General features: G+C 43.3%; 4 protein-coding genes across 7 annotated transcripts; 2 read left to right on the top strand and 2 right to left on the bottom strand.

Moving 5' to 3' along the window:
- Positions 1 to 178: 178 nt before the first annotated feature.
- On the top strand, positions 179 to 4,062 carry LOC144471529 (vesicular integral-membrane protein VIP36). Of its 2 annotated transcripts, none has more exons than XM_078183651.1 (7): positions 179 to 444; positions 752 to 867; positions 1,049 to 1,246; positions 1,321 to 1,483; positions 2,007 to 2,173; positions 2,241 to 2,304; positions 2,393 to 4,062. In XM_078183651.1, exons 1-7 carry the CDS (start codon positions 330 to 332, stop codon positions 2,542 to 2,544), a joined length of 975 nt encoding a protein of 324 aa, XP_078039777.1. In that variant the 5' UTR covers positions 179 to 329; the 3' UTR covers positions 2,545 to 4,062. The 2 variants fall into 2 exon arrangements, with proteins under 2 accessions (XP_078039777.1, XP_078039779.1); XM_078183653.1 differs by lacking the exon at positions 179 to 444 and adding an exon at positions 538 to 668.
- Positions 3,176 to 7,803, bottom strand: Wfs1 (wolframin ER transmembrane glycoprotein wfs1). Its single transcript, XM_078183647.1, has 6 exons — positions 7,663 to 7,803; positions 7,321 to 7,425; positions 7,019 to 7,235; positions 6,726 to 6,949; positions 5,450 to 6,654; positions 3,176 to 5,388 (listed from the first exon to the last, which is right to left on the bottom strand). The coding sequence occupies exons 1-6, from the start codon at positions 7,718 to 7,720 to the stop codon at positions 4,603 to 4,605; spliced, it is 2,595 nt and encodes an 864-aa protein (XP_078039773.1). The 5' UTR covers positions 7,721 to 7,803; the 3' UTR covers positions 3,176 to 4,602.
- Positions 7,788 to 23,987, top strand: LOC144471528 (uncharacterized). 3 transcript variants are annotated; one of them, XM_078183648.1, is made up of 12 exons: positions 7,788 to 7,910; positions 18,031 to 18,594; positions 19,628 to 19,669; positions 19,752 to 19,852; positions 20,319 to 20,406; positions 20,495 to 20,558; positions 20,739 to 20,959; positions 21,034 to 21,174; positions 21,256 to 21,417; positions 21,520 to 21,705; positions 21,800 to 21,865; positions 22,615 to 23,987. In XM_078183648.1, exons 2-12 carry the CDS (start codon positions 18,532 to 18,534, stop codon positions 23,983 to 23,985), a joined length of 2,505 nt encoding a protein of 834 aa, XP_078039774.1. In that variant the 5' UTR covers positions 7,788 to 7,910; positions 18,031 to 18,531; the 3' UTR covers positions 23,986 to 23,987. The 3 variants fall into 3 exon arrangements, with proteins under 3 accessions (XP_078039774.1, XP_078039775.1, XP_078039776.1); XM_078183649.1 differs by lacking the exon at positions 7,788 to 7,910 and adding an exon at positions 10,387 to 10,404; XM_078183650.1 differs by lacking the exon at positions 7,788 to 7,910 and adding an exon at positions 17,957 to 17,977.
- Positions 8,224 to 18,020, bottom strand: Scgalpha (sarcoglycan alpha). Its single transcript, XM_078183654.1, has 10 exons — positions 15,871 to 18,020; positions 14,890 to 15,029; positions 14,627 to 14,802; positions 14,441 to 14,542; positions 11,836 to 12,013; positions 11,529 to 11,767; positions 9,485 to 9,559; positions 9,029 to 9,172; positions 8,882 to 8,950; positions 8,224 to 8,805 (listed from the first exon to the last, which is right to left on the bottom strand). Exons 1-10 carry the CDS (start codon positions 16,001 to 16,003, stop codon positions 8,781 to 8,783), a joined length of 1,281 nt encoding a protein of 426 aa, XP_078039780.1. The 5' UTR covers positions 16,004 to 18,020; the 3' UTR covers positions 8,224 to 8,780.
- Positions 23,988 to 27,577: the final 3,590 nt, after the last annotated feature.

Below are 27,577 nucleotides of genomic sequence, written 5' to 3'. Positions count from 1 at the left end.
TTATTGCGCACCTGACTCACAGTGAATCTTGGCTAAGCAGTGAAACATTAGCCAATCAGAGCAAAGAAATATTGTATTACGACCCTTGGTAACGAATCAAGCTGCGGCCTAGACGTGCGCAATAGTACAGGGCCCGTTATTGTGTTTGTATTTTTGTGTTGGTTGGATTGCGTGTTTGGTGCTACTCAGCTTGGATCCGCGAATAACAGAATTGTAATTCCGGCAGTGGCTTCAGTGGATTACTACTTACGGGTACTAATCCTCTCGGTGGACTAAAGCTTGTAGATTTAATATTCAAAGTTATTTAGCATAGACGTGAAACACTTGAAATGAATGTGATATCGTGTTTCGTATTTGTTGCAAGTATTTGGCAGTTAGCGACTGCGGAATGGAACACAAAAGATTATATGAAGCGAGAGCATTCTTTGATCAGACCGTATCAAGGTTTGTAAATTTTGTATCATTTTACGGAAATTACGTTGAACGACGTAAAATTCCATGACGTGTAATGTCCTCTAATTTAAATTCTTCTATATGCGAGTCATGTACGATTACAATCGAAAATTTCTTATAAATAAAATGAGAGTTTAAGGTTATTCTTTTATAAATATTAAAAGCTTTTTTTACAGTTCTTCTTATGAATTAGTAATGATTCGATTAAAGCCGAGGTAAAGGAATTTTACCTGCTTGTGAAATTTTCGTGTAAAACTTGAGACAGAAACGTGTAAGAAAATTATGTATTTATGTTCAGGTGCTGGAATGACAATACCTTATTGGGATTTTTCTGGTAGCACAATGGTCACGAATAATTATATCAGATTAACCCCAGACCTCCAAAGTAAACAAGGTGCCATATGGAATTCTGTTGTAAGTTACAAATTCTTTGTTATCAGATTTGTTTTATTAGTCATAGGGCAAGTTTCACAGATTAGAAATGTTGCATTGACGCGATTTAGATTACCAAGAAGAAGAATGACCAGTTTTGTAAAGACAAAGAATAGAATCATAGCAGCTGATGACTAATCGTATTTATGTCGTTGTTGTTTAGCCTTGCCATGTAAGGAATTGGGAGTTCCAAGTCCATTTCAAGGTTCACGGAAAAGGAAGAGACCTGTTCGGTGATGGATTTGTCATTTGGTATGCTAAAAGTAGAATGCAGAATGGACCGGTGTTTGGAAATCAGGATTATTTCCAGGGATTGGCTATCATTTTAGACACGTATAGCAATCACAACGGTCCGCACAATGTATGTATCACAAATTGTCCAGAATTGATTGAATAACAATAGGTATAATACATTCAGTTTATTGAATATTTTAGCACCAACATCCTTACATCTCTGCCATGGTTAACAATGGTTCCTTGCATTACGATCATGATCGTGACGGAACCCACACTCAACTTGCAGGCTGTGAAGCAAAATTCAGAAACTTAGAACACGATACGCATATCGCTATTAGATACGAAAGAGATACATTAACTGGTAAGTAATCGTAATTACAGGATATAGTAAAAGTTTGGAGCATGAGAAATCTGTTGTTGCGATATTCTAACATGTTCAAACTTAAAAAAGTACTTGAAAATTCTGTTGATGTTCATTGTTTAAAGTAATTGCAAGAGTGTTCAAACATGTATATATATGAGCAACCAGCCATTTGAAGTAGATGCAACATACTTATGGTAATGCTTTCTATTTATTTACATTTCTTTATGCGCTGCTTGTACAAGTTTATATTACATTAAGGTCATTTCCTGAGGCGTTCTGACTCAGAACGTGGACTGCCTCAACTTCAATAAGCGGGGTACATCTTCAGCTTTTGTGCATTGCTTAGTTTTTAAATTAGATTTTTGGTACAAAGCTTGCATGCTATCTCATAAACATATGAAAAAAATCGTTTAATTTTTATTTAATGTAGCATAAAGTTGCAATAGTGTTGAGAACATGTTATACATATACATGGTTTTAAATATGTACAAGATATACTCTAAAAGACATTTTTATTTAGTATCCACGGACTTTGTTAACAAAGCTGCATGGAAGGAATGTTTCTCCGTGAAAGAAATAAAGCTTCCCACTGGCTACTATTTTGGAATTACGGCGACGACAGGTGATTTATCTGACAATCACGATCTATTATCGATTCGTCTGTTTGAGTTGGATCTACCAGATGACGTAAGTATTACCTTCGTGTACTATAAGAACTTCACGATCGCTATCAGCAACATGTATCCATTTTTAGCCAAAAGATCAAGAAGATAGATCCAACATATTGCCTTCGGCTGCGTTCTACGAAGCTCCACGAGGTAATGGAATATAGTAATGGATAATGATTGTTTTGAAATAATATCTTTACTCGCTAAGAGAATTAATTGGTTTGGTTTCTTGTTGCAGAGCACATAGACGATCCAAAGCAATCCACGTTAAGCAGAATAATGTTTTTCTTGTTAATGCTCGTTAGTGCGCTCGCGATAATCGCCTGCATCGTAATAGGTATCATGTGGTATCAAAAGCATCAAGAGAACAGTAGGAAACGGTTTTATTAAGTCGCGCGGCGAGGAATCGACGAACTATTCCACTTTCGAATTTCTCGTTTATATCGAATGTTCGTTCTAATGAGTTCAAGTGTCGTTGTAAAGTGTTCAATAAGACTGTTCATTTGGATATTAGTGTAAAGAGAACAATGGTTACTGTATTAGCCAATAGTCCCGTTTCCGAGAACGACATTACCGAAGGAAATTCGTACAGGAAGTATACATAGCAACAACTGATTAAACAATAATTAAAAGTAACGTGTAAATTGTTGCAGCAATTGTACGGCGTGTCGAATTATGCTATCGCTCTACTCTGGTCCTAATAATGTTAAATACGTGTAGTGCACACAGTTCCTTTTGCCAAAGTTTTTCATCCTCCTTAGGTTGCTGCAGTTAATCCCCGTAGCTCTAAGTTCAGTACAATGTACATTAATTACATTCTTTTAGAATCCGAGGTAACGATAATTTTTTTTTTTATGTAATCGGTTCGAATTAAGGAATACGATAATTTATTCACAGTGAGTCTGGAACTTGCAAGATTTTTTTAATGAGACATCACACGCGTGGGTAGGATATCCGGTCGGAGAAATGACCTCCTTTCTTTTAGGAACAATGGTCGATTTCTATGAGATCGCTCTTGACATTGATCGAAAAGACTTTATTGATGTAGATTTTATATTTGTACATAAACAAACGAAACTGTTGGTATGAAATGGTTGCAGAGTGATTTCATACTGCGTGACCCTTTTTTTATACAAAAACCAAGAGATCTCTGAACATACGATTGTCTTGTTAAAAAGAAAGAAAAGAACATAATGTTATCATCCGTGAAAACAATGTACGTCATCTGTTGCCAAATACGAAATAAAAGTATATTAAATTGTATAATGAAAATTACATTTCTTGGTAAAACATAAACAATTTTATGTAAAAAAAACAAAAAAAATCAGAAGAAAATGTATATGAAAAATACATTTCGTACGAAATCATGAAGCCAGTTCATCAAAATATATTTTATTACAAATAATAATATCATTTAATCGAACAGAAAACATCAAGGCACGTCTATATTTGTCTTCTATGTCGACTATACTCTTTTTTTTTTTATTATTTTTGTCACCATTGTCCTGATATGACATGAAATTAACTGTCGTCGATGACTCTGGACAGTTTTCACGAGACCTTCTTTAATTGTTTATGTTTTCATAGTTTAGACATTTGACATCGATTTAACAATAACTTGTAACTCCTATGCAACATACATGTACATATATCTTTCCTATGCTTCGAATACATGTAATATTCATGACATTTACACGAGTAAAGATAGTTCAACAACTAAATTACAATTTTCTCAATAATTCCATTAAGCTTAATAGACCTACAAGAACGTTTCGAAGATGCAACGTCAACTTCTAAGAAAATTAATGCCGATAACGGATAGGTACTCGCATCACATTCGTTGTAGACACCGGTTTAAAAATACAAATCAAATTCTTCGGATACGAAGCGATGTTATCATGAAAATTTTGTCATTACAAAAACTATGTAACCGTTGTGTTAAAATAAGATTACCAGAGGTTCCACCCGTTTGAATTTTTCATATACGTAATAGAAAAATATTAAGCATATCTGTCTCTATAACTGGCAGTAATGCTTACGAAAATATGTCATTATTAAAATATACATACTCATGTATGTATACAAGTGTACGCTCTGTGACATAGATATTTTCTGTGTTCTCGATCGTGTCTTCTAATGCCTGAGGAGTTGATAACATCAAACTATGCTTGTATTGTTCTATACATGTATCGGTTAAAAAAGTTTCCTCGTTTAATCTATAATCAGTTATTTAAACAACAATAACTTCCAATTCAACTAGAATAAATGGTATAACAACTTTACTATAAGAAGAAAGAAACCGTAATAATACACGAACATCGTTATAGTAAGGAGAATTCGACGCTTCCGTCTTAATTCGTTTGTAGATACGCACGTTCAACGATCTCCATTAAACAATTATAATCGTAATAAACGTTCTGAGGTACGTTGCGATCATGCGACACACGATTACTTGAACATCACGATGGGGTTAAACAAAAAGTTTAAAACGGTTTTTATACTTAGACAAAGGTCGCTGAAAATCGAACTGAACGTTATGTGATACTTATAGCGTTTGTAAGATTTTAAATCGATAGAATGACACGCGAGACAACCGATCTCTTCCAATTGAACGTGCGGCTCGGCACCGCCCAACAGGGACTCTTCCTCCAAACCGTAATTCAGCAGAGTACCGGAGAACCAAATTTTATCCCCCGGGTAAATGTTAAGGCTAAAGTTCGTGAACGAATGGTCGGCTATGAGCAGAATCTCCGCGTTGTTTCCCCACATGCCGCTTTTCATTTTCACGGAGATCTCGAACTCGTACCGATTCCATGCAGGGAAATGGCATTTGTTTTTCCGCTTCTGAATGCTCGCGATCTGCTTGCAATTCTTTTGTCGCGGCTGGTCGATCAAGTCGCAATTATTCAAATACGGTTGACCGTAGATACAGCCGATCGTGTCCCTAATACTGTCAGGTAATTTATCGAAGATTGTCGCCACGTTATTCTTCAACGTTCTTAATTTAATATTGGTCACATAGCCTTCCCACGAGACCACTATCCCTTCCAGATCGGCGCACTGAATCTGTACTTGAGCTTTGGACGATAATTCTTCCCAGGCGGGCTGGTGACAATGATTCTGATACTGTTCCCACGAGAGTGTCGATATCACCTTGAACCTGTCCGGTTCTTGCTTGTATTCCATGATCACCGGCCAGCACAGGAACATACCTGCACCAATACCCAGAAATAGCTGCAATAATCAAATAGTTAAAGTTTGGAACAATCAAGCACTTTTTTATGGAGATATTTACCTGCACAACCGTAATGATCCAATTAAACCTAGGCGTTCTAACTCTCTTTAAATACCAAGAGGCGAAAAATGGTATTCCTCCGATCAAAGAAGTTACTGCTATCCTCATGGCTATATCGCTCTCGGACAGATATTTAGCAGCGGCCACTATCGGCAAGACAATGGACGCTAGACCTGTCAGTGGTAGGAAAAGAACCATGCCAACTAGAGCGAGAGCACCTCTAATCAATCCATACCATGTTGCACCTTGAGAACTGAAAATCGCTATTTGCCACCAGCTTAGCGTCACACAATGGGGTATCAAGATCTGATAAGTGCCCCGCCAATTGTCCTGAGCGGCCATTTTCGCGAAAACCGCCGGGATCAAGAGATAGAAAACCGCACGAAAATTCAGGCAAAACTCGATACCGTTGCCTACAACGTAAGAGGCGAACGTAGGCACTCTAATGTCTAAAAATCTCCATCCTTGGGCGACTACGATATCGGTTTCATACGGATACTTGGCTAAAACGTGAACGCTAAAACTAAACAACGCTAAGAAGTCCGGGAATTTCGACGAGTCCTTCCACATGAAGTTCAGCAGCGTCACCAACGTTAACGCGACCGCTATAATCGTGAACTCTGACTGAGGCGTCCATTGGTGGGCGATAATAGGATAAATCATCAGATTTAGAAGCAACGCGAGGAAGAAGTGAGCGTAAGGTTTCAAATTGTTACAGCAATGTTGATATTCTGCTTCCTCGGGGTTCAGGTTTCCCCCCGAGTAACTGAGAAATAAACCCGACCAAACGCGAAACTGATTAAATTCACGTTTCCGTTGCAGCATTTGGAAAGTGGCTATAACCATTACTATAAAAGATAAATAGTACAACGCCATCGGTATAAAAAGGATCAGGCTCTCCGTGCCAACCAACGAATACAATAAAAGCAACAATAAAACATGAACATTCGACGTGAAGAGAAACTTTCTGATCGACATGCCTCTCTGCCCTAATGTTTCTATTAACCAAATATAGAGTCGCTTCAAAGATGCGAGAGGATATATCAAAGGTCTTTGGAGTAGTGGTATGGTGTCTAGCGCCATTTGCGACGTGTCAACCATGCAGAGAGCATGTGAAACTATGGGAAGCTTTCCTCTAGCATAACTGGCAGCAGCAGAAACTAAAGCTGCTTCCGTAATCTTTTCTCCTTGACAATTTATCCAATCTGCGAACAAACAAGTAATTGAACACATTTTGATAAATACAAAGTATGCTAATTATGAAGTACTCTCCTACCATGAGCATCGTTCTCCTTTTCTTCTTCTTTTTTAGGTACAGAGTCTTCTGAAGGCCCATTTTTTGTGTCGTCAGTAGAAACATCATTTACATCCTTCTGCATGTTATTTTGCGACATGTTACTAAAACGAGAACAACCAGCAATACTGGTTATATTTGATGCCAGGTCTCTCATTCGTCTTTGCAACTGCTCTGTCGTGATAAAATCTTCTCCATTCGATAGGCTACGAAACACACCGTGACATTCAAAATGTATTTTAGATCGTCTATTAAAAAGATTTAATTTCTTCTACCTAGTAAACATTTCTCTAGCTGCTCTCCTGGCCAGTTTCTCATCTTGAGTCATATCCAAACAGTTCTTTACATCGTAATAATTGTGTTCGGTGATGCCACGACCAGATGCTAAGCATTTCCTGAGGATATCTGTTGCTTCCAAATTACCCTGTTCCGAAGCTTTTGTAAGCCAATATACGCCCAACTTTGCATTCTCCTCCTTGTCAACGTCCAGATCTAAACGTTATATGCACACATTTAGAAATTTAAAAAAAAAAACAAAAAAATGTACTAAAATACAAATGGAAAATTTTCATTTTACCACATCTTTCTTCCAATAGTTGCTTAGCTAAAACAACTTGGGATTCGGGACAACCATCCTCGGCGAGCTGCGATCGCAATCTTCTGAGTGACCCTTGCGGTCCATCTGAAATGATCGATGTTATGAAATCCTTCTCGATCTGTCAGTTGTCAAGTGATTCGTTTGTACGGGACAACGTAACAGATGACTGACATTTCGTTCGCGAGAATCGTTTAAAAATTCGCACGAGATACCCGTCATCAGTTGTCGCGACGTTACGGTTCTGCCGGGGCTAATTTCATCAACAATAAGGAGAATCGAACGGTAGAAAAGTTCAAAACTGGAGCATTGTTGTTGTGTTACCGTGTAGTGTCCATTGTTTTCGTCCGGATTTGCCAGACAATGGTACAATGCCAGCCATGATTTTGGAGAGTTTGACGAGAAATGTTGCACCGGACCGACGCTTGTCTTGTTACCCTGTCGCGCAAACTAATTCACCATAGAAAACTTCTGCCCCGATGCAAGTTCAAGATCGTTCAACGGTGCCACCGTTAAAAAATCGCCGTGATCGAGCATGGTTTGTGCAAAGCGCACGCGTAACTATAAAACAGGTTAGGTGCTTTGATGCTTAAGCTTGAGAAACCGTCGAGGCAAGGCGTACCAGGTGATTCTAAGAGGAACTTATTGAAAATTAATAGATATTCTGTCAGATCATTTCAAAATTTTCATTCGACAGCCTTAATAATAAAATAACCTTGTAGCAAATTCCGCGCGTGCAAATCAATTTATAATCTAGTAATAATAACGAACGTTAATCATATGCGAGAGCCAAATTTAATAAAAAAATAAGAAAAATAAAAATATTTAGACAAGTAACGAATAGAAAAAGGGTAACAATAATTACCAACGATGAGATAGTGACACCATACAAATTGGAAACAAGTTACAATTGGCATTAATTTATTAAAAGTCAGGTAATTGTACACTATTATGTAATTTTCAGACGTGTAGGCATCGTTTATCGCTTATTATTGCACATAAATATGTCGATACCATCATTACGTATAATTAACGCGCGTTCGTAATTTCTGCGATTCGTATGTACTTTGGTATGTCGTAATTAAGAAATAACTACAGAAAGTAAGAAAAACGTCACGCTCACATCCTTACATATCTTCGAGAAAACCATTTAAACGTACGCATTTTCGTTGTGAATAATTTGCGTTATATCTAAAGTGGTAAATTACCACCGCCATTGATTCAGCGCAGGGCATTGTATAAAAGGGGCTATTTGCAGGACTACGTTAAGCACCGTTTCTTTACGGTCGTCGGTAACTAATCAATTCCTAAAGATTAGTACTCTGCAGGTGTTAACGGATAATGCGGAGCCAGTTTTGACAATTTTGCGATTCGCAGCGGATAGATAGCGGAGCTAACTTTTTCGCTTAACAAAACCACGTCTTGGCTGGCTCCTCGTGTAGTCAGAAATCCGTTCGAATTCCGGTTCTAATGGATAAATATATTACGTGAATGATAATGAATGAAATGTTCGTGAAAAAAACCCATACAACGTTAAACTTACAAATTGCTTGGTCCTGTATATGGCGGCGGGTTTGGTCGAATGTATGGGTTGCATCGTTCGTTGGAGATCCTAAAAGATCACTCTTTAAACAACCAGTCATTTCAAAGGAGACTTAATAGTTTTATTGTGGCAATGGAAGATGTTCACCTAGGGCTTCTCATCAAAGAGTCATTGGGGCTGGACGGTTGAACTGCGAGAGACTTTAAAGTTCCTTTCTCGGTGGCGGCGTACTGGACCATTTGTATATTGTTGCTGCCAATCCCTTCGGACCTGATTTCCCTCTCCTCCCCTCTGTAGAATCAATAGGAGCAAAGCTTAATTAATTCTTGAATAGCTGGGATGTAGGGCAAAACTCCAAGTACTTTTAAATATACTACCAGGATAACTACCAAATTTTGCGGTCGGTGGGGGTTGATTCCGTTCAAGCAACAAACCTCGGCCCAGTAAAATATAAACAACAACCGGAGCACGGAATCGTACAATGAATCGCGCTCGTTAAAGGTCTTACGTACGCGAACGATTAGTAGTATCTTGTGTGCGTTAGAGAGGAATCGTCAAAGTGATTAGTATACACGAGTTAGTGGCTTTCAATCGCGTATGTACCTGGCTCTTCCCCGCCTTTCGCCTAGGCAAACGTTAAACAACTGGTCGAAGTAATCCTCAGACTCGGGATCGTCCCTACGGAAGGCAAAGTATATTGTTGCTCTTGTTCGGTGTCTATTACAATCAAACAGGACGGAAATTTTTTGAAACATTCCGCCGAACCGCGTTCGATCATTCAAATGAATACTAGTTTCGCGTTATCATTCACACTTTTTCTTCCGTGAGTCATATCTGGTGACGCGTATGCGAACGTCCAATTCATGCTGGTTCTTTTTTTCGCGTAACCCGCATTATCTATGGCCCGATGGCAATTACCTTGATCGCGCGTGTGTATAGATACCGTAGATCACGGGCCGCTGCACCCTTGAACAACAAGGTGACTCCCTGTCGCGTATTTCGAACGCGGGTTACGTTTGAACGAAATAAAAAAAAAATATTATCTTACGATCTTCATGATAAAATATTCGCTTTTGATTTTTTAACTCGAATTCAGTCCCCTTGTGCCACTACTTTGGCTTCTGTTGCAGTCAACCCCTTGCAAGTAGGCAACCAGAGATGTATTTACAAGCGTTCAGCTCTAATATATAGGAGGGGAATAATAATATAATTTTGCGACACTTTTGCATGATCGTAGAGAAACCTTTTTAGCGTAAGTTCTTAAATGTATATCCAGTTGCCTATACAAGGGTTATGTATTCCGTTCCACTGCCTTCATGCGGGTAATTGTAAATGAAACTTGCGCACGAATCGAGGTGTGCACGGATACACGGTCGATTAACACCGCGCAGAACGGAACCGGAAGTTTCGTTCGACCCGCTCCGTGCCTTTAACACTGTGCCGCCGCGAATGCGTTCGCTCCCATCGAATGTCACAGCCGCGCCTCAGAATTTCTGAAATCGTAAACGCGTCGCTGGCAAAAGGTTGGAACTAATTGCGGCAACAGGCGCGGACAATCGGTGACGCTATCGCCAGGCTTGTCTGCTTATAAATAGACAATGTCAGCGTGTTCGGAGCGCTGGCTCCTGTCTGTCAGATCGGTGTACCAACGTAGTGGTATTGGCGTTATTGGACTCTGTTAGCGCGGCGCGAATAATTAACGCTGATTAAGTTGACTGCGAGTAATCGGACTTGCTCTTCGACCGTCTTCGCGAAGCTCGATCGAATCACGCGCGTCGCCAGTTCGAGTTCTTTATTAAAGAAAAATTCAAGCGTACGATGAATTCACATCGCCAGTTCTACATACTATTTTCACAACACATTCAATGATCTAGACGATAAGAACACTGCGCGTTAAATGCTGGCGAGGCGCGCGATTCGCAAAATGCTGAACCTCCGTCTATTTATACCCGGCGATCAGCATACATGTCCGACAAAAAATCGCTTATTTACTGCCGCTTCCAAACGTCATTAGTATCTTAGCCGCGCAAACATCCTAGTACGTTCGCATGTCGACGATAGACTGTTCTTTTGGAAATTTCGAATGTCTTTGGAAAAATTCTGTTCCGAATTCTGACCGTGAAAGGTGATCAAAATCTGGTCGCAAATTACGAAACCCTAACCGGTTCCCGATCGAACTGTCCACGCACGGCGTTCGTCACATTTAATTACGACGTTTGTCACATTTATCGCAGAACGCGGGGACTCGTGACGACGTTACAACGCCGTATTTTCGATCGCACACGCCGGCGAGGCGCGCGTCACCGCTTGACCAGATATCGTGGCCGTTTATGAATGAAACCAGTCGTCGTAGTAGCCCCCTCTATCCGGTTCTCAGTGCCCCTACCACTTTGGCTCGTTGCTGCACGCAGCTACAACGTCAGATTTCACTCTCCGAACACGTGGGTCGTCGGTGGCGGAATGACAAATATTTCGGTCAGCGTTCTCGAAAACGACAACCTGCGGTGCACTTAATTGCGAATCGTCGCGAAGGCGAACCGTCTTTCCTTGGATCTTTCGCGATAGGAACTATTTTTTCGAGCAGGTACAGCTTGATTTCGTTTACATTGTACATTTCCCCGATCCAAAAGAAGATCGGTCCACTTACATTTTCTCGTGGTTCATGCACAACACGGTGCTGAGCAACGCGGCTAGCACGAGAAGCAGAGCGGTGGGCACGAAAATCGTCGTGGCGATTTCTTTGAAGTAACTTCTGGTTGGGATGCTGGCCTTCGTCGATCTAGCCCATCGCCACTCCGAGTGCTCGAAGACGTCGGCTCCGATCACGTTCATGCTGGGTCCTCGCCTGGCGCTCTCGTGCTGCAGACTTTGCTGCTCTTGCTCCACCTGAGGGGAATAGGATGAATGTAATATCACATTTTCATATTTAAAAGTGAGATCGAAGAAGCACTCACCAATCTAAAGGAACACCAGTCTAGAGCGAATCGCGATTCCCTGAACAATCTCTCGACGCTCGTGCGTTTAAAGTCCCGCGGACAGGACGACAGCTTCCTCCATAAGGGCTTCACCTCCTCCTGCAGTTCGTTCAACTCCTGCGAGAACGGCACCGAGCTGCCCAGTCTCATCACTACCCTAATACAAAAGGAATGCAGTCATGTAGCGGAGAAAGGTGACTCGGACAGGTGACGGCAGAAGAATCTACGGGAATTGTCTACGTGCACCATGACACGTAGGATTCGAACTTCAAAGTGCGTCACGGCTTTCCTGCCAGCACGCTGCTTCCCGTTATCTCGGTCGAAAGTTAGGGGCAATCCCGATGCGGCGTGTTTTCCGTTTTCCGCTTAACCGCGGTGAGCCATCCGCTCGACTCTTGGTAAACAACGTTATAAAACTCGAACGAAAGGATTTTATGTTCAACACACGACAATCGATCGTCCTATTGATTCACAGTGGCGACTATGTTGCTCGATCAACCGGTACATCGAGAGAACACGGACTCATCGTAGTTAGAGATTCCTCAGATGTCTCATCAATTGCTCGCTAGAATCATCGCGGGCACCCGTTTGCGTCATCCGCTTGCTCGAATCTCATCGAAAATTTTACGTTCGACACGCTGATGCGCAGTTCCGACAACATCTTCTGATTCCCGGAATGTTTATGAAACTTTAACGGTTACAATTTAGAGTCGGAGCATCATCGTTTCGGGAAAGCGAGAGATTCTTGTGTTGTCGAGGGACAACTTCGGGCCTTGTTCCAATTTATCGAGTAAGAAGAAGCGGTCTCGCTACAGGTCGCCATCGATTCTTGCCGTTCTTTTTGTATCGTTCCAGCGTTAACTTCGCGTAAAACAAACTTCACGAGGGGCGCTATTAAAGTCCGGGACCTCCGGCAATGCTCGGTTTTGTTTACAAGGCAATCCAGCGACCAGATAAAGCAATCTTATCGGTTAATCGACCGTATCGGTTCTCGAACCGTGTATCGGAGCTGCGCGCATCGCTTCGCCCCGCGGGGCGACGTTCCGTCCGTCCAATTCTCGGGGAATGCCATAGTATCGGTATCCGATTGCGCGCACCGAAAACGATTATTTCCTCGTCGTGTTCACAAGTCAACGATGTCAATGACAAACTTTCACCGCGGTGCATAGTCGCGTGTTGCGGGAAACGGCGATGTCTTCGGCTAAGAATACGAGATATGCGAGCAAAGCTGGCGAGCGAACGAACGAGGCAACACACTTCTCTTTACCAGCCGGAAACCATTTGGTCGGCTCGACTCGTACGAACGCGCGTTGACAATGTCGCACTTACGTTAGCAACTTACTTATATGTGTAGATTATACAACATTCGGCTACGCGCGCGACTAATCTGCGTCGTTTCGTCGCGTTCTCCAGACGACGAAGCTCGGGCGCTGCATCGCTAACTAATTTCGCGAGTCTGACTATCCGCCGCGATATCGATCCGGTGTTCTGACCATCGTGCTCGCACCGAAACTCTTACGCCGATAAATCTCAAGTGCGTACCGACTTGCTAACGAACCCGTGAAACGCAGGACTTAAAAGAGCAACAGATAAAACGCTGCGGTTCCTAACTGTTAGTTCGTCGGCGATTCGATCTAACAACTCGAATCCGATGATTGCAACTTTCTCCGCGTGTGCTCGACGCATGACGATGCTCGCCGATCGCGAGAATTCACGTGCAACGGTATCGAGAGATGATTACTGTTCGCGGTGACTCGTCGACGAGTCATTTCGTCGGAAATGAAGGTGTCCGCCGCTTGGTACCGTGACGAGTGCTGACACCGTTACTCATCCGCGACGAGCGCCATTGATAAGTGTGCACATCGAACGATTCCCGAGTTGGCGGGAAACCGACGCCAACGGTCACGCCTGCCGATCGTTATCGCGGTTTGGTAAGTCCTCCGCGGATCCCGTAGATCATCGTCCAGCCTCGACGAGATTCGAGAACGCTTACATAATGAAACTGAAAATACAAACAAACTTTCAAGTGCGATACCAAAGATGGCTATCGCCGATGACGTGCACGCGCCAGCGCCGCTTCAATGCAGATCAAAAGATCTGTCGGGGATCGGATCACTTCGGGTCGTTCGTGACATTGCGAAAAATATATCCGGCGCGGGATGCTTCGATTCGGAATGAAAAAAGCCGGAGGATGCGTGGGACGCGCGTCATTCGCGTTTATTTTCCGCTGATCGAACGTCTAATGCGTCAGTGGTGTAATATCGAAGAGAACACTGAATCTCATTGAACCGCGTTCGATTGCCGCAACCACGATAACCGCTTCTTTTTTTGTAACGGCTGAACTTGTTCCTCCCGGGAAAACTTCTCTTTTTATGAAGTCGCTTCCGTTTCACACGCTTCCTTAATTTTTCTTTGTATTCGATGGCCGGGGAACTATGCACCCTTGGAGATGAACGCTGCGCAAAGTGAACCGAGTTGTTTAGATAAATAAACTGGTATTGGTGGCAAGTACTAGTTAAATTCTCCGACAAATAACATTTCCAGAATTCACCCTTTTGAATCTGGTAATTCCTGATGCACTCACCCTTCGCCTTCGCTGGGTTTTAAGGGTAGCCGCGCGCCCAGCTCGATCGCAGAAGCGAGGAAAGTTACGTACAAATCGGTGGCTTCTTTCCACAGCTTTTTCCTATAAATACAAGGGATTAGCTTGCCTGGTATCACCGAAGGTTGCGCCTATTATATACCTGTTGTCTCTTTTTTATCGACAGACCTAAATATATCGAGGAGCTCCACGGTTCTGTTCCGATCGAACATGTCCTCCACGTTTAAATTATCGATCTTCAGATGGACCTCGTACTTGGTCAGGTTCTCCTTCTCCAACACGTTCATGTCCAGGATTTTATATCTAGTCTCGTACGTGTGCTTGTTCAGGCCCACGATCCCCAACTGAAAATTATTCCCTTTTAATCTTTTATCCTTTGATACATCTTTTCTAATCGTTTCAATAATCTTCAAAATTCAACGCCATCGAACCTGAAAATATTTCTGATCCTTGGCAGCGACTCCATACAAGAATCCCCGATGGTCCCTCTTGCTATACCTGTAATGGATCCAGGAGGGTAGATCAGGCGCGTTCAACAAAGACGGTTGATACGAGAATTGATTGGCCCGTCCTAAAAAAACAAGACACGACATTTTGAAATTATGTTAGTCATCGAGAAATATCTGTGGAAATCGAGTCTGATAAATTCTGATTAATCGAATTCCGTGTAATCGGGAGCGCGTGCCTCTTAGTCGTATGGATTTCACACTTCTTCGAAGAAATAATAATCTACATAAACAGTTTAAGGAAATCGTATCGCAATAGAAAGGAAGACCGAGAGATAGAGAGGGAGGGAGAGTTTGGCGTAGTTTACGATTTCCGAATGACGTCGCGATAGAAAGCATTAAAATACACGTGACATCGTCAGCTGTTGGTCCGAAACAACCGCTCGACGATTGTAGAGATTGGTATGCGAGTCCACGCTGCTCGATTTCGACGCGGTCAATTCGATCGACACGTTCATTGTCGCGCGAATTTCTTGTGAACATTCATTCATAACGCGACCATCAATAATTCATAAGCTCGTTTTTTAGCTCCACGTTGTTCAACCACATGTCTTGCGAAGTTCTTTAAATATAACTTATATAAAACAACAATTCTAATCCTAACATGCGAGCGAATCAATGTTCACTCGTTACAAATTTTACATGTGTCCGAAACGTTAAGAAAACGTTTATGGAACAATTTGTATGCTTTTCAGGGTTACACCAATTAAAGGACAGACACGGTTGCATATAACAATTGAACGCGTTTGTGATCGAAAACGCGTATCGCTCGGACCCGCTAACGTGTCCAGTTATTTCCGGGCCGCCCGCCTCGCCCCCGTTACTCGGATTATTTCCGTTGCACGCGACGCCCACGCGATGCAACACGGTCATTGTTCGTCCGACGACGTTTCTTCTTGTCCTTACCGTCGGCGCTGCTCCATTCGAACGTCTCCGGTTTGATGGGGATCACGAACACCTCGGTGATCAGAATGTTCTCAGCGCCGGCGATGACCATCGACAGAAACAATACCATGATCGAGAGCATGGTCGAGTCCATGGCGCGGCGAGACCCGTGTCGATAAACGACCAGCCGATTCGAGCGTTATCGTCTCCGTATTTTCGTTCGCGTTTCCGAGCAGGATCGCGCGCAACCGCGAATCCTGGTCATCGATCCCGTGGAACAGTATTCGCCGAGGTTCCGCGAGATTGTAAACGGTTTGATAAGTTCGATTCTATCGAAAGATACGAGTCGAGGGGACCGAGTATCTAGGACAACAGGTCATAACTATCCCCGAAACACGGATTTGCTTTCGCGATCTAGATCGTCGATAATGCTTATCGGGCGATTCGATGGTGCTCGTCGATAACACAGGTAGCGGAACAAGGAGAGCGCAAAAATGTTCTCGGTACAGAGAGACAACCTTCTAGTGGGTTCCACGTTCGGCTGACACGATGCTTTATGGTATCTATCGCGTTTCGACTGCGACACCCGCGCGAAACCAACGCGATATCGTTTTACAAGAGGCAAACCGGTCGCGGCGATACGCCCAGCGGACGGAGCACGCGAGTACTTGCGAATACGCACGAGTGTACACCGGAAAACCGAGCCGCACTCCAGATGCCTTTCGGCTGGATCGGAAGACGATCGAGGGTAGGATTCGTAGTCTATCGACGCCGCACGACAAACCGCGAAAGGGTCGCTCCCCGATACTCAGTTTATCATCGATAATCTACAGCGTCACGACAGAAACGGATCGCACACCGTCAACGTCGTCGTGTCCGACCGCCGAACCAGATTCGAGCTTGCCGAAAAAACAAATGCACGGTGTAATGGTAAACGGAACAGAAGAGCGCGTGCGTTTCGCCCTTCTCATGCGCAGCTGGAACATCGTTTCTGACAACGGTTCCCAGGAGCGTACCAGCCGAGAGGACGATGAACCTCGTCTCGTCTCGTTTTTTCCAAAAATACTCTATTCGAAACCGTCCCTCGCGGTTGGCAAGCCTGGTTTCTTCGAATTTTCCTGCGCTCGACGGAAGAGCTATTCGGACCTCGATTGTTCTTCAAATTTTGTCGTTCAAACGCGTCGGGTTCGCAGTCCTATTTGCCTGTAGCAATTTTACAAGGTGTGTCTCGCACGGTCTCCAGCTATTGAGTTACAGGTTTCCGTCGACGCGTATATATACAGCATCGTGTCGCACGCGCACACGTGCCCTTATCTGCGCAACACTTCCGTCCTGTTCATTATCGTGACGCTTTAGTAATTCCCGATAACTGGGCTACATGGTTCGCGAAGCAACGGGCCCGCGAGAACGCGAAATCCTCTTTAACCGTATCGGCGACTAGATTTATTTCTTTACTGGACGATGTCGAGAAGCTGGCATTTTTACCGCCCCGAAACATTTTCTCATGTTTTAGAGATTATTAGAATTCTGTTTGCAAACTGTCATATTCGAAACAATAATAGGAAAAAATGCCAACTTACTCGAGATTTTCTAGAAGCGATCAAGCTTGACCACAATGTAATCCTATTAAACGTTATTGCGAACCGTTTTACAATTTTTCGGGGAACAATCGCAGTTAGCGCTTGACTAATTGACAATCAAATCGATCTTTGAGACAAATCGGATATTTCACGTTCGTCGAGACTTTCCAGATGGGCTTGAAGGGCTGTTGTACCGTGGCGGTTGATTTAAACTGTTGATCCTGTGGAAGCATTCGTTTCGTTCCGAGTCTCTGTTAGAGTATAAGTCTACGTTTGACACTTAAGAGTAATTAATTGTTTCGGATTTAGCCTCTCGTGGAAGTTCGTCAGGAGGCCTCGACGTAATACATAAAGTAGAGCAGGTTGTAAGCTTGGGAAGTCTGTCGTGGGATTCCTTTAGACTGAGGTGTGTGGAGGACGTGTGTTGTGTCGGTCGGGGCCCCGGTATCTCCTCTCTCCGACACTGCCTATTGACGTCTGCGGTAGGCGTGGTTTCGCTCTGCCCGATAGAGGGATATATTTACCGCACCGCACAACTTTTCTCTCTGGTGCGCGCGAACGAGCCTCGCGTTATTCGGTTAATAATGTGTCGTATTCACAGTGCGAGGTTTGATGCGACCGGTGCACGCCGCGGAACCGTGGCCGCAGCTCGCCACAGGGATTGATCGCTCCCTAAGGACGCGCGGACCTTCCATCGCCAGGGGTGACTTCGCCTCTTGGGAACCACTCGGGACTTCTCTTGGGAACCTCTCGGGAACTCGTCGGAAATCATCCGGGAGCCTGTACAACGGAGTGCCGGAGTGCTCAGTGTTGAGTGTCGAGTACCAGTGCGCCCACGGGAACCTAATTCCCCGCTCGCTCGCTTTGCTTACTTGCCTGCTTGCTTGCTTACTAGCTTGCTAGCTGGGCTGGCACACTACTCGACACAGTTGCCAGTGGACAGTGTGCTCGTGACAGGCCTCGCGCGTCGCCCTGTCCCTCTTCTACGTCGTCGTGGGACGCCTTTGAACATCTCTTCAGCCTCCACGAAACCTCTTCCCCCCTTTTTCTTTTTTCTCTCTTCTCTTCTCTTCGCGATCCGAGATCTACGAGAGCCAAGAGCATGGCGGGTGACAGTGTTCCGGTACTCTTGGTCACGGCGAACGTGGGCAGCATTTTCGAGGAGGTACGTACAAAAATACACGCGATTTTTCCGATGTTTTTCTTTCGAGCCGACACACACACACGCGACCCTGAGCAATCGATCGCGCCTCGCGATTTACACGTTCCTACGTGACACGACCTACTTCTTCTTTCTCTCTTCCATTCTCTCCCCCTTTTACACCTACCTTTTTACTCTCGCGTTTGGCGCGAGTTTCGTACGCGCGATACAAATACTTTCTTTAAGCTATTTGGGTGTGTTAGAAACGATGAATTTTATTTCTAGAACCTGCAAAGAATCAGAACAACCCATTAAAGTACTGTGGTTTTACAATTATGGAATAAAAGGACCATTAAAATTATTTCAAACTCGATAAATGCAATTTTATAATTTATTGCTTTTTCGCTTCGACATCGTGGTGCTTCTAGGGTCAATTGTATTTCACTATGATCCATTGGGGTGGTTTCCCTCGTATCTTACGTAAAAGGTTTTAAGTAACAATCATGATCTCACGCTACTCACTTCTTTTCTTTCTTCGTTCAACTGTTTCTTCTCCTTATTTTCTTCATTGTCCGACACGATGCTACGCGTACAACAGCAACGGACAATCCCGGTCCCACGTTGATTATCAGCACGCGTGAATCTGTTTCAGGACACGGCAATAATTATGTAGACAAAAAAATGTTTGTGTCATTTTAAACAGAGATAAATAATGAATATTCACCTGAACGATCCAACAGCTTCTCTGTAAAAATATTTACTTCCCGTTCGTACGAGAAGCGTACGAACTCGTTTCCATTTCGCCGATTTCGTAAATGGTCGCCTAGTTAAAGCAAATATTTGAATCAGTAAACAGATAGACATACGAGATTACTTTTAATTGATACTGGAAACGGAAGGAACGCATCCTGTTTATCTGATATTTACCGGCCATCGTTGCCAACCTCGATTTTTTTACGATCAGCGTCGGGATCACTATAGTTTCTTTACCGACGGTCGACGCGTCGGTAACAGCGGTCGAACGAATAAGAACACGATTGTATTTTTATTTTCGCAGCCTAGCGTGATGTTGAAAATTTGGACGGAGGAGTTTTTATCTGTAAGTATTGAAGATAACGTGCACCGTTATCATATGTATACAGACATCGTGTACTTGCATTGACAACAATCGCTTTCCACAGACTATATTAAGGCTGGATCCAAAGTTTATTGCACTGCACTGCCAAGAAGTGGGTGGTAAAAATTATGAGAAAAGCATGAGACACGTAGAGGACTTTGTCAGGTAATTAAATCTCTGGTAATATTCTTTGGAACCTTGCGGAAAAGATTCTCTAGCAAATCCTATTAGACGCGCAGTCGAAGGGTTTCCATTGACAGACCTATTTGAGCCTAACCGAATTAATGGGGTGGAAACTAATGCTCTGCGTTAGAAAGATACATCTTATTTTAAAGAAAACATGCATTAGAGGCTTTGTACAAGTTTTTATAAACTGACACCAAGACAAACAGGTTTTCCTTGGTCACAATATTGAATGTGGTCTAACGCACAACTGGCAGAAAGGAATAAAAATAGACGGTCACGTGTGGCTCCACAGTTGAGTGAGCCACTTCAAAAGAAGAGCTTATGGAGTGATATTCATGGGGGAGCAATGTAAAAAAAGAATTACAGTATAGCCTGTCTTGTAGCAATATAATAGGAAAAGTTCAAGACCTCTTATGGAACACCATATAATTCTGTGTCTTTGCAGGTTGCTTATGTCGTCCGAAGAATTAAGACTGTTTGACAAGATCAGAGTATTCTTAGACGAGGATTACTCCTCTGCAGAACATTTCACAGTATGTAAATAAAAACTAAATTACAAAACCCTGTTGCAAGCACCAAAATAAGTAGACATAATTCTTCAAACATGAATTATCTTCGCAGGCACTTGGGAATTTTTACTTTGTGCACGAATCCTTGAAGGATGTTTTATTATGGGACTTCCAAGGTACTATACCACTCTGTACTATAAATATACAGGGTGTCCAAGCTAACTTAAGCACCTTAAAAACTTCTTACTTTCTTTTTGTTAATAACAAATTAAATATTTAACATGCTAGGTGCTCAAGTAAAACGAGACACCCTGCCCGCTGTTTATAAATGCACGAATTTACAATTGTATTTGTAGAATGCACTTTTGTACCGGTAAGTGGCAAGGAAGTACACTCGGGGAACATAGAAGCCGTCACGACCAAAGAGAAAGCGAAGTTTCCGCAGGAGTTCTTTCCGGAATGCAAATGGTCCAGAAAAGGTTTTCTGAGAACGCGATGGAATATCAGCGGAACGATTTTTGATCTCATAAATATACATTTGTTTCACGATGCCAGTAATTTTATCGCTATGGAAACGGTAAGCGCGCGGAAATCAACTAAAAAAGTAGACTTACAACAGACCTTATTGATCGTTTAATCATTCTATTCCAGTTCCCATCCGTATATAGTAAAACTCGCAGAAGAGCGCTGGAGCATACGTTAGATAGGTTTCATAATGACAAGTATCCAAATGTACCATACTTTTTATTCGGGGACTTTAATTTTAGAACGGACACAGCCGGTGTTATAAAGGTAAAACATTAAACACTTCTTATCTTCCTATGTTAGTCCTTGTTCAAACAAGAATTAAGATTTGTTTCTCTTTTAACGCAGAAACTCACGGAAGATACTCAAGAGAGAAGGCTATCGACTAAGGGAAACATTTCAAAGTTGCAGTTTCACAATAAAGACGATGATCTCATTTTAACGTTAGGAAAGAAGGAGTTCTCTCACTGTGAGCACCAGAACATGTTCATGCAGAACAGCGGCGAATGGGTAAGCAGCTCGTTGCCCGTTACATCTGTTCTGTAATGTTACTTACGGTGGTGTACGTTGATAACTAGGAAGACCATAATGAAATTACCAATATTTATGTAGCTACGTGAATATGACAGAGAGCTGGAAGACTTTGACGGAAGATTATTTGAATTTCCGATTAAATTTGTGCCCAGTTACCCGTTTGAGGAAGACGTCAACGAAGGCTCGCATTATATGCAAACACGGGTCCCGGCCTGGTGCGACCGTGTTTTACTGAGCATGACAGCGAAAATGCTGGTCCATGATGTATGGAAATCCCATCGTTTTAACATATTTTTTAACCCACGGAGTGTCTCCGGGACAGGCGATTTTATATTTCACGTTTGATTTTTCTGTGCAGATGTCGTCGCCGGATGCGGTGGAATACGGAATAGTAGGTCCGATAACGTGCATGGGTGACCATAAGGTGCGAGAATACTTTTTTACTATTTTTTTTTTAAAAACGAAATAGAAACTCTTTCCTTTCTATATTTATTATACTGGGTACATATACTTACACACTTCCTAGTTCTTATTCTGATGATTCATTCTTTTAATTATTATGGTGCAGCCTGTTTTTCTGGAGTTTCGAATGAATCTTTAAGCACTAAGGTACCTATCTATGAACTGTCTGCCTGTTCTCTTATCTTGGTTCTCCCGTATATCCTATATATATATATATTTCTGCTAGCGTTCCACACTATATCTCTTGTTTCTATTATAACAACATTATATATAGGGGCTTGCTCGGTGTAGTTGGTTCAGTGTAGTACCACTTTTCGATTCACCTCGGACCTCGCCGAGACTCGATCTCACAAATTCCATGTTGGAATCACAGATAATTATTGTGTGTTCCATACGATCATAAGCTCCCGAAAAAAAAACATTACCCGATCCTTGAGTCGACCGAAAAGATTTCGGAACTGTGAAGGGGTCTGAAAGCATTCGAGACCGATCGACCTTCAGTTGCCGTGCTTTACCATATGCATTTCACCGTGTATCTCTTGTATCATAGTTCCCTTAAAAATCACGTAAAAACCGTTAGCTAGAGACTTGGAGCCCAAACTACCACGCGAGGAACGTCCCTCTCCCACGCCCCCCTGCCCACTTCTCTCTTCATCGACCGATGCACGATAATACATAAGGATCGTCCATGTTTTTCTTCCCCTTTTGCAGCCAGTCTACTTGAGGGCTGACCTAGCGTTGGACGAAGGTATGATAAACTGTTGCAGCTTGCCGCGCGCACCTGAGCTTTGCTTTCGAGTGCCAGACGATTACGTGGAGTTGTTGTCCATGTTGCCTGATTACAATAGTTGCGCGACAGGCCGTATCGGTTACGGTGGTAGTTACGCGGACCGATCGGCCAATTTGTTGCACGCGGTACCCTTGAAGCATGATCCCTACACCCCGGATAGCATGGACAGTCCGAGTCCGAACGCGATGATAATCGCTGCGACCGAAACGCCGGACGTCGAAAACGAGCGGGAATCCGCTTTGCATACCGTCCACGCATCCAACATCTCGAGACGCGTCGACAGAGCGGTTTCGCCGGCACTGCTCAAATCCAAGCTGGAGCTGATCGTGAGAAACAAGAAACAGGAGGCCGGGGACACGGATCAAGACTCGGGGTTCGACATCAAGAGGAGTCCGAGCGATTGTTGCCTGCGGTCGACCTGTTGGCCGAACAACGAGGACCGCCAGTGGACAGCTAGAACCAACAGATCGAACAGCGACGTGTCTTGGCAGAGGTCCCATCTGCTGACTCACGCCTGGATCCAGGGCAAAGGGGAGCAAGCGTATCATTCTTTCGGGGACAGTTTCGTCGACAAGGGATCCCTGACCTCTAGTCCGCCTGACGGTGTCGACGGCATACCGCCCGACCTGATCATACCCAGAATATCCATCATAAACGCTAGCAACTTCGAGTCCAACGAGAGTTCCGTGTATCTGCACGACGACAAATACGTCGGCTATCCGGACAACAAGCTGAGCACCTACTCGGACGACCGAACGAAAAGCCTGAGCGGAGAGGCGATCAGCTCGGACAAGTCGGACGAGTTGTGCGAGAAATTGAACGAAGAGAGTAACAGACTGAGGAAGAGGAGCGAGGAGGATTTATTCTTGCAAAATCTGGGCGAGCTGATAGCGAGTCGAGAGGTTTACAGCGAGAAGAAAGAACTGCCCGATCAAGAGGTGGAGCCTTCCAACGAGAAGAGAGACGGCGGATACACGTTGCTCGAGGAGCACGCGCCTAGTATTAAAAGCGATACTCTAGTATTAGTTGAATATAGTAGAAAAGAGGAGGCCGACGTGGCGAAGCGCAACGAGATAGAGGTGTGCAACGACACGGAGATCCTCGGATGCGAGAGCAAACACGAGATCGTGGTCTCTAACATTCCTGCGAAGAGCTACCGCGCGCAGGCTCAGGACGATAGCGCGGGGAACGCGAAGCTGAGATCGAAGGCTTACAAGGTAACAGAGCGGTGTAAACACAACATTGTCGGAAAGAAGAGCAGATGCCGGAAATGCTGCTGCGTTGTGTCGTGAGAGGACACGTCTCTTCCACGACCACACTTCTCTATGGTGTTTTATGTTCCTTATTTATTTCATGCACTGTAGCAATCCGAACTTCGAGTCTCGTATCCCTCTGTCTTCGATGATGGATCGAGAATCGAACGCGTAATTTATTTCTCGAGAAATCGATTCACGATGCTACGCCCCTGCAAACACATTCGAACCGTCTTCGCAGACTCATTCGGACAGACCCTAGCTTTTACCCGTTTTCTACGTGCATGTCGCGAGACTTTTACACACCAACAATGTCGTCCCTGCATGCGCATGATACTCTTGTTGGGCAGAGTTGGGCGATTATCCCTTAGGATTTTGAATAACGTAATTTTAGTACGTCGAACCAAATCGATCCGAACACCTTGGCCCAAAGCCTAAGGGTTAATCACGTCGAACACCACCCAAAACAGTGCGTTAACCATACTTCATACAAGTGTCGTCCGTGGAACAATACATTTCGAATCCGGATGTCTTTTCATATGATTTCGATTCTACCCTGTATTTGGTAGAATATTGTTACACGAGAGCGATGTATCTGTTCCATAGACACGAGCTGAACAATTAGTGTATCGTTGTTGCAAAAATGTTTCTGTGTTGTGTTGTGCAAAGTTTACGAAACAGGGATAACGAGCGTTCTTTACTTTGGAAGCGCCCTGGACTGCTCCTAAAACAAATTATTAGAGTATTAAAAGAGGCGTGGTTTAAGGGCAATCCGGGCGCGTACCTGGTACAAACCAATAGGTATGATATATTAGCGTTACCATTATGTATATCGGAGACTCGTGAAGAGACTTTTCGTAATTAGTTGTTTCACCGGATCCCTCGTTGTGCAATTATCTGTTTCTAGACTTCACGTACAGTACTTCCCACGTTTTTTATCGCATCGTACCTCGCAGATTTTTACACTCCTCTCGCCCTCCATTCTTCTCGAAAACTATACCTCTTCATCCACTTTCGAACGATTCGTATGCACGACGCCGCTCCATAGGCTATGATGTCGCTAAATCGCGCGAAAAATTGAAATATCAACCGTCGAACCCGTAGCTCTGGTGGCGACACGAGTCATCGAGTGATATCGCACGAGAAAGGATGCACTGCCGCGTGCATCGATTATCCTTGCCAAGTTCACTGTGTCTACCGTAGTAGCATGTTTAGTGTGATGCACATGTAGCCCGGTACTTGGACTCAACTGCCAAAGTTAGTTTCGTTAATAGCGGTAAGAAAGAATGTATGCGTACATATGTGTGTTTGGGGAGAGAAATATTATTTTTATTTACGACATAGTTTCTTTTACATTACGTTCAGTTCTCGATGCTTGGTTCCGTAGCCTTAATTGCCTTTATTTTTCTTTTTTTTTTTTAATTAGTCAACTTGAGATACCATCGAAGCGAACAAAAAGACGATATTTAATAACGATAGCGTTTTAACTAACTGTTAATGGGTCTCGCGACCCGTTCGAGTCTTCGCAGTATAGTCAGTGGCCGTTGAAGAAGAAGTTAGTTTGTGTAGACAGCGCGTTGACGTGCATGTTCTTTCGAGTCTTGCCAAAAAAAAGAAGAGTAACCTATATTCGCGACACGATATCGGTCAAGGAATCGAGAACGTCACACGTTTCCATAGGTACTTAGTCGAATCTTAATTTTTGTAAGTTTCGTTTCGTTCGAACCGAATCACAAAGATCTCCAAAAACCAGAACCTAAAATAAACGATCGCAGATTCGAGCTGTTCAGTTATTACGCTTCGAAACCCGGATATCCTGCTGCAATTATGTTTCCCCCACCCTCCTTCCTAATGAGCTACCAATTACCTCTTTCCCCGTTTGTAAATACACGTTTATTTTTTTTAATACAAACTTTCTATTATTTATAACCTACATATGGTGTATGCCGTTCGATGTTACGTGTTGCTGTTTTCTGCACGTTGCATCGCAGTGTACTTTCGGTGTTCCAAGTGTTTTTCTCATGAACACTAATCCGTACGGTGGAGCAGATTGAAGTAAATTCATGGTTCGAACCTATAATATTATGTGTTCAAACGTGCAACGATTTCGCGCGGAATCTGTCCATCGCGTCTGCCGTTCACATGCATGCGCGATTAGCTTCACGGTTCAAAATGGATTTAAACTTCTACGTTAGAAAATGGCGCGAATAAAAATGCGTGACCGGGTCGTATAATCCATGAAACTAGAACACTTCCGACTGTATCGATCAATATACTCGATATTTCAAATTGATATTGCTAGACTAGCTTATTTTGAAATTTGCATAAATATCTACAGTCTATTAACCCTAAAGTAGCGTCGTTACATTTTCCATGTTGCAAAACTATATATTTAGATCGGTAACAGTGAATAATAAATGTATAGATTGAATCCTTCCATTTTTAATGTCTATATCGAACATTCGGTTGAGTAAAGTAGTCAGTTGAGTAGTAAAGAAGAAACACGGCTGAAAAATCTTTAGGAAAAATATTCCTACCTTGATCTGCTCTGCTGTAGTTGAGAAACGTTCCACCAAAATGATTGATTCCTGACCGCAGACACGATGAACGATGGGTCCAACTCGGGTGCGATGTCCGGCTTGGTCAATCGCGGGATGTTCAACAATAACAACAACAACCACAACAGCAACGGGAGCGGCGGTGGCAACAACAACAATAACGCCGCGTCCACGATCACGAGATACATACACATCAAGCACGCGGACTCGTCGGTGAAGATATTTCGGGAAACGACGGTTTGATATCGCCGAGACATACCCCGGTTAGATTCGAACCGCCGACTGGGTCGGACGCGCGGTAGACGATATCGTCGTTGCTCCTTCGATAATCGTTATCGACCGTTATCGATTCGATCCTATCGATCCGACTCGGCCGTTGCGCGCGTGGTCGATCTTTCGATTCGTTCCGCGTAAATGCGCGCGAACGAAACTATAACGTGGAGAAAAGGTAGAGCTGTTTTTGTGATCGATGCGCGTTTAATTTATACGATCGAGGGTACCTGTTGATGATGAAAAGCGCCCTCGGCGAAAAGTGTTTTTGTGCGGGTACGCGAGAACCGCCCCTCTCTTGTCAGCCATGTTTACACGGGACTCGATAGTCCATTAATGGATCGTTGACTGAAGATTAATGTGAACAGATTCATGGAACTCCGTACCTGTTGCCGTCGAAATGTAGCTACACAAACCCCTGAAAACGTCGTCCGTTATCAACGGCATCCTATTTCGCCCCTTATTGGCTATATTTGATGTTCAGTGAACCAATTAACCCGTTAACTAGATCAACCTGTTAACCATAGTTTCAAAGTCCCATTTTTTAGCACAATTTCGAACTAATTGAAGGTTAACGAACGAATGAAAGTATACTTCTTGCCTGTTAATTGTTCTCTACTTCCACGCCCGATGTCCAAAGAAAAATTGATCGACAAAAAAATTGCAATTCGGCGAAATGAGATGACAACTCTGATCACATTATTCTTGAATTTGCAGTAGAAAGGTTGTAAATGTTTTCATAGAAACGTTCGATGTATAGTTTGGTCGAGGTGGAAACGATTAACGATAAAAGAGAACGGAGG

This window comes from Augochlora pura, chromosome 6, assembly GCF_028453695.1.
Source record: "Augochlora pura isolate Apur16 chromosome 6, APUR_v2.2.1, whole genome shotgun sequence".
Taxonomy (NCBI): Eukaryota; Metazoa; Arthropoda; class Insecta; order Hymenoptera; family Halictidae; genus Augochlora; species Augochlora pura.
Note: the sequence above shows the minus strand (reverse complement) of the source record. Positions and strands in the feature narration are given on the sequence as shown.